The following is a 12,852-nucleotide window of genomic DNA, read 5'->3' on the forward strand; positions in this document are numbered from 1 at the left end:
TTGATTCTCATTATGTGCAGATTCCAAGTTTGCCTACTTGATAAGATATGTAACCACCAAAACAATATTCTCTCACCCATGACTGGACATGTGCAAAGCAGTTAAAGATTTGAGTCCTGTCATGTGCACAGTTCTAGCTGAGGTCTACTGAGGTGAGGCTTTGCTGCCTTTGTTCTGTGCTCACGCTGTAAACAAGCATACCATCTAGTGCCACTTTTGCTAAAATAGCTCCCAAGAAAGGTGTGCTAGTGCCTTCCCGAGATAATGTGTGTGATAGAACCTTTATCCAGGCATGCGTGATAGTGATCTTGGCCATGAACTCAGTAATAATGAATCAAAAAAAAATACATTAACTAAGGTGTCTTACACTGAAATTTATATGGAATAATGTGACCCAGAAGCTACTCTGTATTTCCCCAACAGGCTATGTTCAATATATACAATTTAGCATTTGAATTGACTTTATAGAACATTATTTCTGCACATAAGGAGATCAACTATATGTGTATATTATATTTCTATTTGGAAGTCAAGATTTCTTGGCAGAGAAATGGGCAGTGCCTCACGTGAGTCTCTGTCCATGAATGACGTCATGGAACTAATTGCTAAATGCGATAAGGCAACATGCTATGCCTAGTCAGCAGGTGTTGGTACCCTCTCTTCTTTCCAGTGTCCAAATTGCATCAGTCGGTGCCAAGGCAGCTACTAGTACTTCCTGCAAACTAGACATTCGGTAAGTTTCCTGAGGGAACAGTTAACCACAGCTGAATACACAGATCCTTTGCTTCATCTGCTGGTAAAACCTGAAAGGGAAATCTGTGGTTTGGAGGCAGGGGAAGAAGTGCTTCTCTAGGGTGGTTCTGGGGTAGTTACTCACCAGGGCAATGACGGTGGCACCAGCTCCAGCACAAGCCACAATGAACAGGTGATAGGACATGTAGAACTAGGAAAGAACAGGGCACCGTGAGCATTTTGTGTGGAGTGAAGGGCCTTACATGCTGCTTTACTCTCCTTCACAGCTATTGGCTGCCAGCCGGGCCATAGGCCCACATGCCCTTGGAGCCCTGGCTCATGTTATAACCACGGTGGGAGCCTCAAGCCTTTCTGATGCTCAGGCTGCACCCCAGACCAATCACATCGGAATAGCGGAGGAGGTCTGGGCCTCAACCTTGGATATAGCATAGTCCCTTGATGACTGCAATGTGCAGCCAAGGTTAGGAGCCTCTGCTCTGAGCCAACACTCCATGTTATGGCTATACACACTGACAAGCCAGATAGGGTAGAGGCCGATTATTTCTATAACTTGGTGCTTTCCAAAAACACATCAATGTTTTCTTAAATATACACACTCCCACCAGTGCATTGAAGACTTTTGTTTCATAAACAGTTGTAAGCCCACAGCTGACGAATAGTGTTAAGAAAGTTTGATTTCAGAGTGTTGGGGTATGTTGCCAAATAAGGACTAAAAAGAAAAAAAAAAGGCTCTCATAACAAGTTGTTCTAGAAAGAAATGATTAGAGCTCTGGTCTCTTACTAAAAATCTGACCTATGCACAAATTTAGGATGTGTTATTGTTTTTAATTGTATTTGTGGGTATGGATGTATAATAATATGTATGCATGTATAATAATATGTGCACCACATGTGTGTCTGGTGTCCTTGGAGGCCAAGAGAGCATGTTGGGTCTCCTGGGACTGGGACTGGAGTTAACAGATGGTTGAGAGCTGCTATATGGGTGCTGAGAATTGAAACTGGATCCTCCTGAACAGCACTAAGTATTCTTAAACTGCTGAGCCATCTCTCCAGCTCCAGACTTTTTTTTTTTTTTTGGTTATTCGAGACAGGGTGCCCGTCCTGGATCTCGCTCTGTAGACCAGGCTGGCCTCAAACTCACAAAGATCCACCTGCCTCTGCCTCCCGAGTGCTGGGATTAAAGGCGTGCGCGACGACCACCACCTGGCCAGCCCCAGACTTTTTAAATAATGGAATTAACTTCAATTTGCCTGTGACAAGTGTTTTCTTCTGGAAACATTCCTAAAAATAATTTCTCAGATTTTTATGTTTGGGATCACAAACTATTGCAGAGAATAAAAGCCCATCATCTTAAGGATCCTTCCTAGATGGGCTGGACCATATGAAATGGACATTATTTTTTTGTCGGTGGAAAATAGAGTGATGGTTACACGGAGTCAGCAGTTTCCATGAAAGACCTTCCTTTCCTAACACTCTGGCTGTCATCTAGAGCCCTGTTTCTCAGCTTAGGTTGTAAGTCACCAAGTGTGTGAGTATTCAGAACTGTGACTGGTTTACCTCATTCGTGTTGCAGATGTTCTCCAGGGCAGAGCCACAGATTTTGCCTGGGAAAGCATTCCAGGGAATGATACCTGCAAAGTGAACCGAAACAGAGTGTGAGGATGAGCTGTAGTGCCCAGGGGCTTGGCTTCAATTTAGGTTGCTTTAGTTTTGTTGTGGGGGTGGTGGTGGTCTCTCCCACCCCCAAAGCTAGGGATTGAATTTAGGGTCCTTGCACATGCTAAGCACACAACAACTGCTTTGCTATGATCTCAGCCCACCTAACATTCCTAGTAGACCTTTCCACTTTGGATTCCAGTTACAATGGTTAGCTATATTCCTTTTTAATCAAGGTACTTGGTGTCTGAAGTTTAGGCAATGAGGAACAAAGTCTATTTGGGCAACAGAGCAAGAGCAAAGTCACTCCATTCCGTGCAAGATTTCAACTGCTGAGCATTTTTTCTCCTTAGATTGTACTTTGTTCAGTGGAGCTTAGTATTTGTAAATGTCAGATTTTATTTTAGTTTTGTAGATAAGGTTACCTATGTAGCCCTGGCTGGCCAGGGACTAGTTATGTTGACCGGTCTGGCCTTGAAGAGATCTGCCTGCTTTTGTGCCTCCTGAATTCTGGAATTAAACGTGTGTATTGCAGTGCCTGGCCCACATTTTCAAGGCTAGATTTTTTTTTTCCTGTAGTGAATTTAATATGCAGGGGAACTCCCTCATGAAGCATGATCATGTTGCTTAGATCACATGAATCTTAAAGTCTGTGTCCTGGCCACAGGAGCACAGCTTGTACTCTTTTTCTAGCTGTAAGTCTTGAGTTCTCTCTCAGTGACAACTGTCCACTAGGTCACCACTCTTCTCCCTCTTTAATGCATGGGAATGTGCTTGAATATTAAGCATGGCTCAATTTAAACTTCTCCCAGGAAGTAAGGAGGGACTTCTGTTAAGTCCTCATTCTCTCCTATCTAAAGCAAATACTCTCAAAAATAACCAGCTGGGCAGAGAGAGGATTTTTTAAAAAAATTATCAGCACGGCAACAAGAGTTTGTAAGTGTCTTTGTAAGGAGTGCAGAGATTATTTGCACATTTTCCTTATGGATACTCTTTATTTTGAAGCAGGGTCTGCCTCTGTGGCCCAGGCAAGCCAGAAACTGGCAATCTTGCTGCCTCAGCTTCTTGACTCGTACGATTATAGACATGTGCCACCGCGCCCAGCTTTATGAGTACTTTCAATCTGTCTTAAGGCCGAACCTTTGTGAGAAGAGATCTGCTGTGGGCAGTTTTGGGCAGGTTTTATAACATGCTATAAGATAAGATGTTGAGAATAAGCCACATAAGAAAATCTATGTAAAAAAATGAAAGAGCCATCTTTGTCCAGGACACATTCCATATTCATTTCTAATGGAAAGCTCTCTTCCTCCCCACCCCCGTCTTTTGGCAAGAACACATTTCCTACTATCTTAGCTAGAACAGTAATTACGCTCCCTCTTTAGGATGTGGCATTCCCTGAGCAAGGAAGTCAATTTCCACCCAAATTAATTGGTTAGAGGCCCCAGTGGCGCCTTCTGCGGCTTGTCACAGGAGCTGTGCTTTGAGGATCCCATTTGGGAGAAAAAATCGTCTGAGCCAGCTTTTGACTACTGAAGACAGCTCTCCCAGAGTCCATCATGGTGACTTGGAAATACATCTGCATTTTATGGTGTTTTTCAGTACAGATAAGTTGAAGCAATTGGCCATTTAAAAAACACTCCCTTTAAAGAGTCAGGCATGCAGATGTATTAGGTGAAAAGTCGGTGTGAAACTGAAAAGGTCTGGGCATGGGAGCACATGCCAGGATCCCAGCACCCAAGAGGCTGAAGTGGGGCCATGAGTTCAAGGCCAGCTGGCCAGCCTGGAAGGCATAGTGAGATAAAAATAAAAACAAAGAAGAAGAAGAAGGGCAAAAAAAAAGAAAAACTGAAAAAAATACAAATTCTTACAGTGGGTATCTAAAAGTTTTTTTTTTTTTCTCATTGAACTGCATTATAAAGTAGTTTTGCTTATTTTTTTAAACTATATACCTAACTTGAAAAATATTTTTTTTGTTTTTTCGAGACAGGGTTTCTCTGTGTAGCTTTGGCACCTGTCCTGGATCTCACTCTGTAGCCCAGGCTGGCCTTGAACTCACAGAGATTCACCTGCCTCTGCCTCCTGAGTGCTGGGATTAAAGGCATGTGCCACCACCACCCGGCTGAAAAATATTTTTACAAATCTCAAATTGCTTGCCTCCAGAAAATAGAGAAGAGTGTGAACTATTTATGAAGAAGGCAGGAAATGTGTGATGATGATTAAAAAGAGGTCTATGTGCTAATTACAACCCAGACATAGGCACAAGACAATGAAGGAGTAATGGGGACAGGATTGAAAGGAGGTACCATATTGCCGGACATCCACACAGATCTGCTCAACACCCGAGGTCCCGTTGGTTTGTGGGGACTTGATGACTTCGCAGGTTGACCATATGTTGTAGAACATGAACACCGGCACTGCAGAGAAGCCGAATACACCCAGCCAGGCCACTCCCAGCACATACGTGAGGAAAACAAACTAGGCAGAAGATGAGAGGAGGAAAAAGGATCTCACTGAAATGGGCAAGTTCATCTCAGAGGAAGGGCTGCACTTTTTTGCCCCGTGTGGGACGCGTGGGATACAGGATGCATCCAGGGACCTGACCTGGCTATGCAAGTGAGGAAGAAACATCTACTCAGCATAGACGAGCGGGGGAGGCATTGCTGTCATGCCCCACAGGAAGGATCCAGCATGCGGGGGAGGCATTGCTGTCATGCCCCACAAGAAGGATCTAGCATGGTAGTGCCCTAATGCCTGAAGAGATCTTGGAGCTGTCTCAGCCCTCCACGTGTGTGTGTGTGTGTGTGTGTGTGTGTGTGTGTGTGTGTGTGTAGGTACGCATGTACATGTGTGTGTGGATTGTGGAGGCCAGAGGACAACTTGACTTCCCGTTTCTCAGGTGCTTTCCACTTGTTTTTGACAGTGTGTCTCAGTGTTCTGGAACAGACCAAGTAGGCTAGACTACCTGGCCATTGAGGGATCCTCTTGTCTCTGCCTTCCCAGTGGGAGGATTCCCAGCTGGGCCACTATGCCTGTATTTTTTATGTTGAATTTTCAAGACTGCCCAGTTGAGTCATCTCTCCTCTTTTAACCATCAAGTTCATGAGAACCCAAGAGGTGACCTTATTCATCCAACTAATTAGTCACAGGGCCTGCCTCAATGAGGCTTATGTTTTACTGTTGTTATTGTTGTTTATCTTTGTTTTGTGCTTGTGCTGGGAATTGAACCCAGGGCCTTGCACATGTTAGGCAGGTGCTCTGCCACTGAGCTAAACCCCCAGTTCCCTTTTTATATTTTTATTTAGAAAAACAGTCTCACTAAATTGCTTCAACTTTTGATTTTCCTCCTTCCACCTTGCATAAAGCTGAGCTCACAGGCCAGCACACTTGGGCCAGCCCATGGGATAGTCTTTCTAAACAGCAGTTCTGAAAACTCCCCACATCCGAGTAAACGTGGGATCGGTCCAGGATGTCTTTACAGGTCACTGAATCATAACATCGTGTTGACTTCTCAGCACTTCCCTTTGTTTTACCTTGCATGTGGGGATGGGAAAATAGCAACTACCACGGGAAGCCTTCTCTCAAAAAAAACTCTGCGAGCTTCCTGATCCAGGGAACTTACTGGAAGCATTAGATGCTTGAACCTTGACCAAAAGTTTCAAACAGGCACAAGCATGATGAATCTGTTAAGGTTCTCCTTTTCCTCATCTATTTCACCTTCACCTAACTTTATGCTATAGGAGATGTCTGTCCAGAGGGAGAATGACCTGGACATCAGGGTTGATTTGCTGCCCCCTATTGGCCACCCTGAGAAACTGCAGATACAGGAGGATTTCTGAAGCACCTGCATTGCTAAAATTATGCAAATGAACACACTTCAGGAGTCCCACCTCTTCTTCCTCCCCAAGGCTTCCAAGCTGGCTGTTCCAGAATAGGTTTTCTTGTTCTTTCCCTATCCATAGATGACTGATGCCCTTGATGGGCTTTCTAGTAACATCGCAGGGACTTGAGAAGGGGCTGATGTTTCTTGGCCTTGGTGAGCTTTATTTCCTACAGAGGGTCCGGGTCCCAGAGGTTACACCAGTGCTTGGCAGAGAGCACCCTCTGGAAGCTGCTCATCCTAACATGATAAATCTGGTGTTCAGAGCCTTCCTCAGTAGCCTCCCCACCCCTGGCAAGTAGGTGTTTGTTTCCAATAAAGGCCTGAGGAAAGCAAGGCCTTCCTCAGCAAAGAGCGGTCCTCATCTCCTCACCTCACGCTAGCATGCTGCTGGGCTGCTATCAACGCTGCATATTTTTGCCCTGTCAATCTAACCTTTAAAAACCAAAGTGGGGGCCAGTGAGATGGCACTTGCTACCAAGCCTGAGGGTGACCTATTCAATCCCTAGAACGCACAAGGTAGGACAGAACTGACTCCTGCAACTGGTCCTCAGACATCCATACGTGTATCATGACAGGTATGCTATATATCAAGCTATTATGGTCCTCACTCCACTAAATAAATACAAACGTTTTTAAAGTTGAAGTAGGCCTGGGGACATAGTTCAGTTGGTAAAGTGCTTACTACTGCAAGCGTGAGTTTGATCCCCAGTAGCCACATAAGAAGCAGAGTGTGGTAGCACACACCTGTAATCCCAGTGCTGGGTAGGCAGAGAAAGGCACATCCCTGGTGTTCACTACCTATTCAGTGTGGTCTAATCAGCAAGTCCCAGGTTCCAGACCAGCCAAAAGACACTGCTGATGGGAGGCAACAGGCATATGGTCCCTAACAGGAACGGTGGCCACAGTGGTATTTCCTTTCAATAAGACTGTTCATGGCCTTGTCTTATGCTGGAGGAAGTGAGGCCTGGCCGTCCCTGTGAGAGAACAGCAGACACCTGAGGCACAACCATTCAACTGTGGTACCACTTGGACAGAACTAGCAGAATATCAGGGCAAGGGTGTAGACAGCCCAGGCATCTTCAGGTACCATGTGCCACAGCCTTCAGGATGTGGGTTCCTATAATGGTGAGGAGGCCATTAATAGAAAGGATGATATACAGACTGGACCCGATACATCAAATGATCTGGATCCTTTGCAGACATCTTGGCTATTTCTCTCTTAAACTTTCAGAGACACTATTTGTCTCTAGGTAGCTTCTGTACCTACCTAGCAGATGATGACGTACCTCAGGACTCCTCTACAAACCTTGCCGGAAACTTGCTCACAGTTTTATTCTTAGACAGGCAACTCCCAGTCATCTCAGCCTAGGGTATTCTCAGAAACTCCAGCCCCAAGCTTGTATGTGACACACTGGCTAACTGCACATGGCCCTCCAAGGCTGCATTAAGCCCCCGTGGGTCACACTGAATCCACCGATTTCTCCATATCTTAATGGCACGTAGCTCTTCGGCACAGTACTGGAGTCAGATCTGTCACTCATTTCCTCCTCTCGTTGTCCCACCCATGACCATGCCCGGAACCCCCTCCTCTACTCCACACCCTGGGCCCAGTTGGCTTCTCCACAGTCTGTCTCACTTGAGTCTCGAGATGGCCTCTTCCATCCTCACTTCCCCAAATTCATCCTCCATACCACTAGGTGACTGGGCAGCTCTTAGGCCTCCCAGTGCCATTCCTAACTTGAGAGTCAAGGCTCATCTTGATTGGGTCCCTACCACTTCTCCAAGCAGTGTTCTTTCCCATCACCTCCGTTCTTCCTGCTCAGCCTGTTCCTGTGACTAACTTTTCTGGGCCTCCCCTGCTCACATTGGTTCCTCTTTCCTGGTCTCATGTGAAGCAATTTCCTCTGTTTTTGTCTGGCAGAAAGCCCTTCCTGATTCTGCACTTCAGTGTCCCTGTCGCTTGGCCTGGCGCCACTCGCTTCAACTAGCATCATAACTCTCCCACTCTCCACTCTCCCCCTTTGTCTGTGTAGCCAAGAACACAAAGACCCAGGGCCAGGCAGAGCAGCAGCTGGGGACAGCTCTGTCCCCATCATTTTCCCAGGCCTTTCCCAGGGTGCTAATACTTCTGCCGAAGTCAGCATCATATTTAGCTTGATCATCTTTCAAATTTCAATCACTGTGTGAGTATTGTGGATATACAGGTCGAAGGGTGCCATAGCATACTTGCAGAGGTCAAAGGCTAGCCTTCAGGGAGTTGGTTTTTCTCCTTCCGCTGTGGGTTCTCACGTTTGAACTCAGGTGCTATAGTATGTACAGTGAGCATTTTCACCACGGATCCATCTCACCAGGCCCACATTTACCTTAAGATACAATAGTGCCTATAATATCCTTCATGGCCAGGTTCAGACCACTCAGTCACCAAGAATTCCACCCCAATCAGCATGTCTCCTTCACGATAACTGTTGTAAACAGTGGACTCTCCTGGTGCTGGAAGCCAGCCCCACATCCTCTCCTTCCTGGTACTCTCTTTCACCTCCTCTGCAGTGGGGTACAGTCACAGATATACACTAGGAATCCCACAGCCCTGGCCTGAGGGCTGCTGCTTTCCTCCTGGGAGGGCCCACACCATGCCTTACGTTTCTTCCTCAGCATTAGTACTTTTCTCAGACTTCCAAATATTTTCTCTTCATCTGACCATTCTTTCAATGAATACCAACATGTCCAGCTGTCTGTGCAACATTTTGATAGAGATATAGCATGTATAAAATCTGTACAAGGACTGGGATGTAGCTCACTAGTACAGTACCTGCCTAGCATGCAGAAGACCCTGGGTTTGATTCCCAGTGCAACATACACATGCACATGTACCATATGTCATGGTTTTCTTTTGTGATGGAGCAGTTTTTAAGCCTGTCTTTGAAGATTTAGCTTCTTCTAGAACAGAGCCAAGCAAAAAGGGAAACATTTGGCTTAACACTGCCAATCACAAATTTTATCAACAACACAAAGGTTTTCAAATTCCTATGGCCATGTTGGTAAGAACAGTATTTGTGTCATGGACCCTCCATGAATAGCTCCCGCTGCACCTAGTGGACAGAAAACCAACTATGCATGGCTCCAAATAGCTCCCGCTGCACCTAGCAGAAAAGAAAGCCAGCCACGCGTGGCTCCACTGAATACCCGAGTCCAGTACTCACCATTCCACTGATGCATCGGCCACAGGCAGTTGTTTTAAACTCACCGTGCAGCTCTTTCACTGCACTCGTGGTGTAGAAGCCTTCTGCCAACAGAATGATGCCGTACAAGAAGAAGAAGGATGCGATTCCATAGATGACATACTGCATCAGTTGGATCCTGTGAAAAGAAGATGGCTGCAAATGTGAGAGGCACTGCGGAGTGGGGACACAAGGCGCCCTTACTGTGGCATCTCTTGTGGCCTAAGCAGGCTCATAGGGCAGTCCACGGGGACATCTCTGCCCATTCTAGCAGCCGAGGACTTCTCATGGTAGGCCTGTGGGTGAGGTAGAACACCTTCTCAAGGAACAGGCAAGAGTTTCCTTTGATCAAGTCTTGTGCAATGGAGGTTTGTGTCTCCATTTCACGTGTAGCATGGACACTGAGGAGTCAAGCTACCTACTCAGATTTACACAGTGCCAGAGTAGGCGTTTGAACCCTGGTTCAATAGGCAGCATGCTTTTTCCAACATATCAAAATGCTTCCCCACCAGGCTTGGTGGTTGATGCTATTCTGAGAAAACACCTAAGGCAGCCCTCCGGGTATCTTTAAGGAGAAATTTGTGTAGATCCTTGTTACACAAGTGATGGGATTGTCAACTTACATGTAAATTACAGAAAGTTCATTCACAACTAAGTTTGTCCTTTGAAAGCAGATCGTCAGGCATTGGCTTCCCAGTGAAATCATCTGGGTTGTTTCAGAAAATACTAGTACCTGGATAACACCTCCAAGAGATTTAGTTAACTGGTGTGCAGTGAGGCATGGGCATATTGTAAATTTTCTTGGATGTTTGAGAGCCATGGATTAAGATCACTAGCTAATTGAGTTAATACACCTTTTCTGGTATTTCTTTTCTTTTCTTTTCTTTCTTTTTCTTTTCTTTTTTTTTTTTTTCATGACAGGGTTTCTCTGTGTAGTTTTGGAGCCTGTCCTGGATTTTGCTCTGTAGACCAGGCTGGCCTCAAACTCACAGAGATCTCCCTGGCTCTGCCTCCCAAGTGCTAGGATTAAAGGCATGCGCCACCACCGCCCGGCTTCTGGTATTTCTTTTTTGCATATTTCTGTCTGTCTTTTTTTTTATTTAAAGAAAAGACAAGCTGTCAAGTATCCCAGATTGGCTTTGAACTTGCTATGTAACTGATGTGAACAAGAGTTCCCAGAAAGAAACTGCACTTTCAAACTGAAACTTCTACAAGGCTTATTAACTGGTTAGTACTTAATTAATGACTGTGGACAGGTCCAGAGCCTAATTACAGTTTAGCTTGGGCTATCTTTTTTTTAATTTTATAATTAATTTAATTTTACATATCAGCCACGGATTCCCCTGTCCTCCCTCCTCTCCCCCCCCTCCCCCCAATCCACCCCTCATTCCTACCTCCTCCAAGGCAAGGACTCCCCTGGGGATTCAGCTCAGCCTGGTAGATTCAGTTGAGGCAGGTCCAGTCCCCTCCTCCCTTCACCAGGCTGAGCAAAGTATAGGCCCTAAGTTCCAAAGAGCCATCTCATGCACTAAGGATAGGTCCCAGTCCCACTGCCTGGGGGCCTCCTAAATAGTTCAAACTAATCGACTGTCTCACTTATCCAGAGGGCCTGATCCAGTTGGAGGGCTCCTCAGCTATTGGTTCACAGTTCATGTGTTTCCACTAGTTTAGCTATTTGTCCCTGTGCTTTTTCCAATCATGGTCTCAATATCTCTTGCTCATATAATCCCTCCTTTCTCTCGCTGATGGACTCCTGGAGCTCCACCTGGGGCCTGGCCATGGATCTCTGCATCCACTTCCATCAGTCATTGGATGAGAGTTCTATCACGACAGTTAGGGTGTTTGGCCATCCAATCACCAGAGTAGGTCAGTTCGGGCTTTCTCTCAACCATTACCAGTAGTCTACAGTGGAGGTATCTTTGTGGATTTCTGGGGACCTCTCTAGCACTTTGCTTCTTCCTATTCCCATGGGGTCTTCATTTATCATGGTATCTCTTTCCTTGTTCTCCCTCTCTGTTCTTGATCCAGCTGGGATCTCCCGCTCCCCTAAGCTCTCTTTCCCCTGACCCTTGCCCTCCATTACCACCCCCCATGTCCAGTTTGCTCATGTAAATCTCATCCATTTCTCTGTCGCTGGGCGATCCCTGTGTCCTTCTTAGGGTCCTCTTTACTAGGTAGCCTCCCTGGAGTTGTGAGTAGCAGTCTAATCATCCTTTGCTTTACATCTAGTATCCACCTGTGAGTGAGTACATACCATGTTTGTCTTTCTGAGTCTGGGTTACCTCACTCATGATGATTTTTTCTAGTTCCATCCATTTGCCTGCAAACCTCATGATGTCATTGTTTTTCTCTGCTGAGTAGTACTCCACTGTGTATATGTACCACATTTTATTTATCCATTCTTCGGTTGAAGGGCATCTAGGATGTTTCCAGGTTCTGGCTATTACAAACAATGCTGCTATTAACATAGCTGAGCAAGTGCCCTTGTGGTATGATTGAGCATTCCTTGGGTATATGAGCTTGGGCTATCTTTAACCCCCTAAATAGCCATTCTTTGTCCACCTCTGTGTCAGACCTAACATCCTGTAACTAACAGATACAAAACCCTTGGAATATATTAACTTAGTGGAACACCAACCAAAAGCTACAGGTTTCATCAAATAGTATCTGAGCAATCAATAGAGGTTTCCCGCTTTGCTGGAACCTGCCTCTGTGATGTTTCCATCAATGTATTTGAAGAATGTCTTGATTTGTGGCCTTTTAAAATTGTTACTATAAAAACGTGAAATTTCTTTCGTACTGGAACATGGAATTTGGGGTGACCTAAATCTGTGTTCTTGGGCCATGCTCACTCTCATCTGGCTCCAATACATATTTTTGCATCAACACTGAGGATAACTTTAAGCTTCTGGTCCTCTACCTGCTTGAGCACTTGGGCTACAGGTGTGTGCACCTACAGGTGTGTGCACCTACAGGTGTGTGTACCCAGTTTATGCAGTGCTTCAAATCCAACCCAGAGCTTCATACATATTAGGCAAGCATGCTACTGATCAGGCTATGTCCCCAGCCCTCTGCACATGCATTCATTCCCCACATTTGTACAGGTTGATTCCCCCATTACAGCTTTCTCAGCCTTGCTCATCTCTTTAGATGTCATTTGTGAACAGATTTTAAAATGTGATTTGTGTCAGGCATGGTAATTGACACCTGTAATTGCAGCACTTGGGAGGCAGAAGCAGGAGGATCACCTCAAGTCCAGGGGCAGCCAGGGCCATAGCATGACCCTTAACATCCAACCCAAAAGCCACAAATAGCCATTTATGTCTTTTCCACTCTGATAGTGAT

At 45.6% G+C, this 12,852-nt stretch overlaps 1 protein-coding gene across 3 annotated transcripts in view; it reads right to left on the reverse strand.

Moving 5' to 3' along the window:
- Gpm6b (glycoprotein M6B) overlaps positions 1-12,852 on the reverse strand; it is a 154,929-nt gene that overhangs the window by 4,184 nt on the left and 137,893 nt on the right. For all 3 annotated transcript variants that reach the window (XM_059250248.1, XM_059250247.1, XM_059250249.1), the window contains exons 3-6: positions 9,490-9,646; positions 4,713-4,884; positions 2,311-2,384; positions 878-943 (exon numbers count right to left, since the gene is read on the reverse strand). In XM_059250248.1, the coding sequence (XP_059106231.1) occupies positions 878-943; positions 2,311-2,384; positions 4,713-4,884; positions 9,490-9,646 (469 nt within the window). The remainder of the gene's footprint in view (positions 1-877; positions 944-2,310; positions 2,385-4,712; positions 4,885-9,489; positions 9,647-12,852) is intronic.

The sequence above is a fragment of the Peromyscus eremicus genome, chromosome X, assembly GCF_949786415.1.
Source record: "Peromyscus eremicus chromosome X, PerEre_H2_v1, whole genome shotgun sequence".
Classification (NCBI taxonomy): domain Eukaryota; kingdom Metazoa; phylum Chordata; class Mammalia; order Rodentia; family Cricetidae; genus Peromyscus; species Peromyscus eremicus.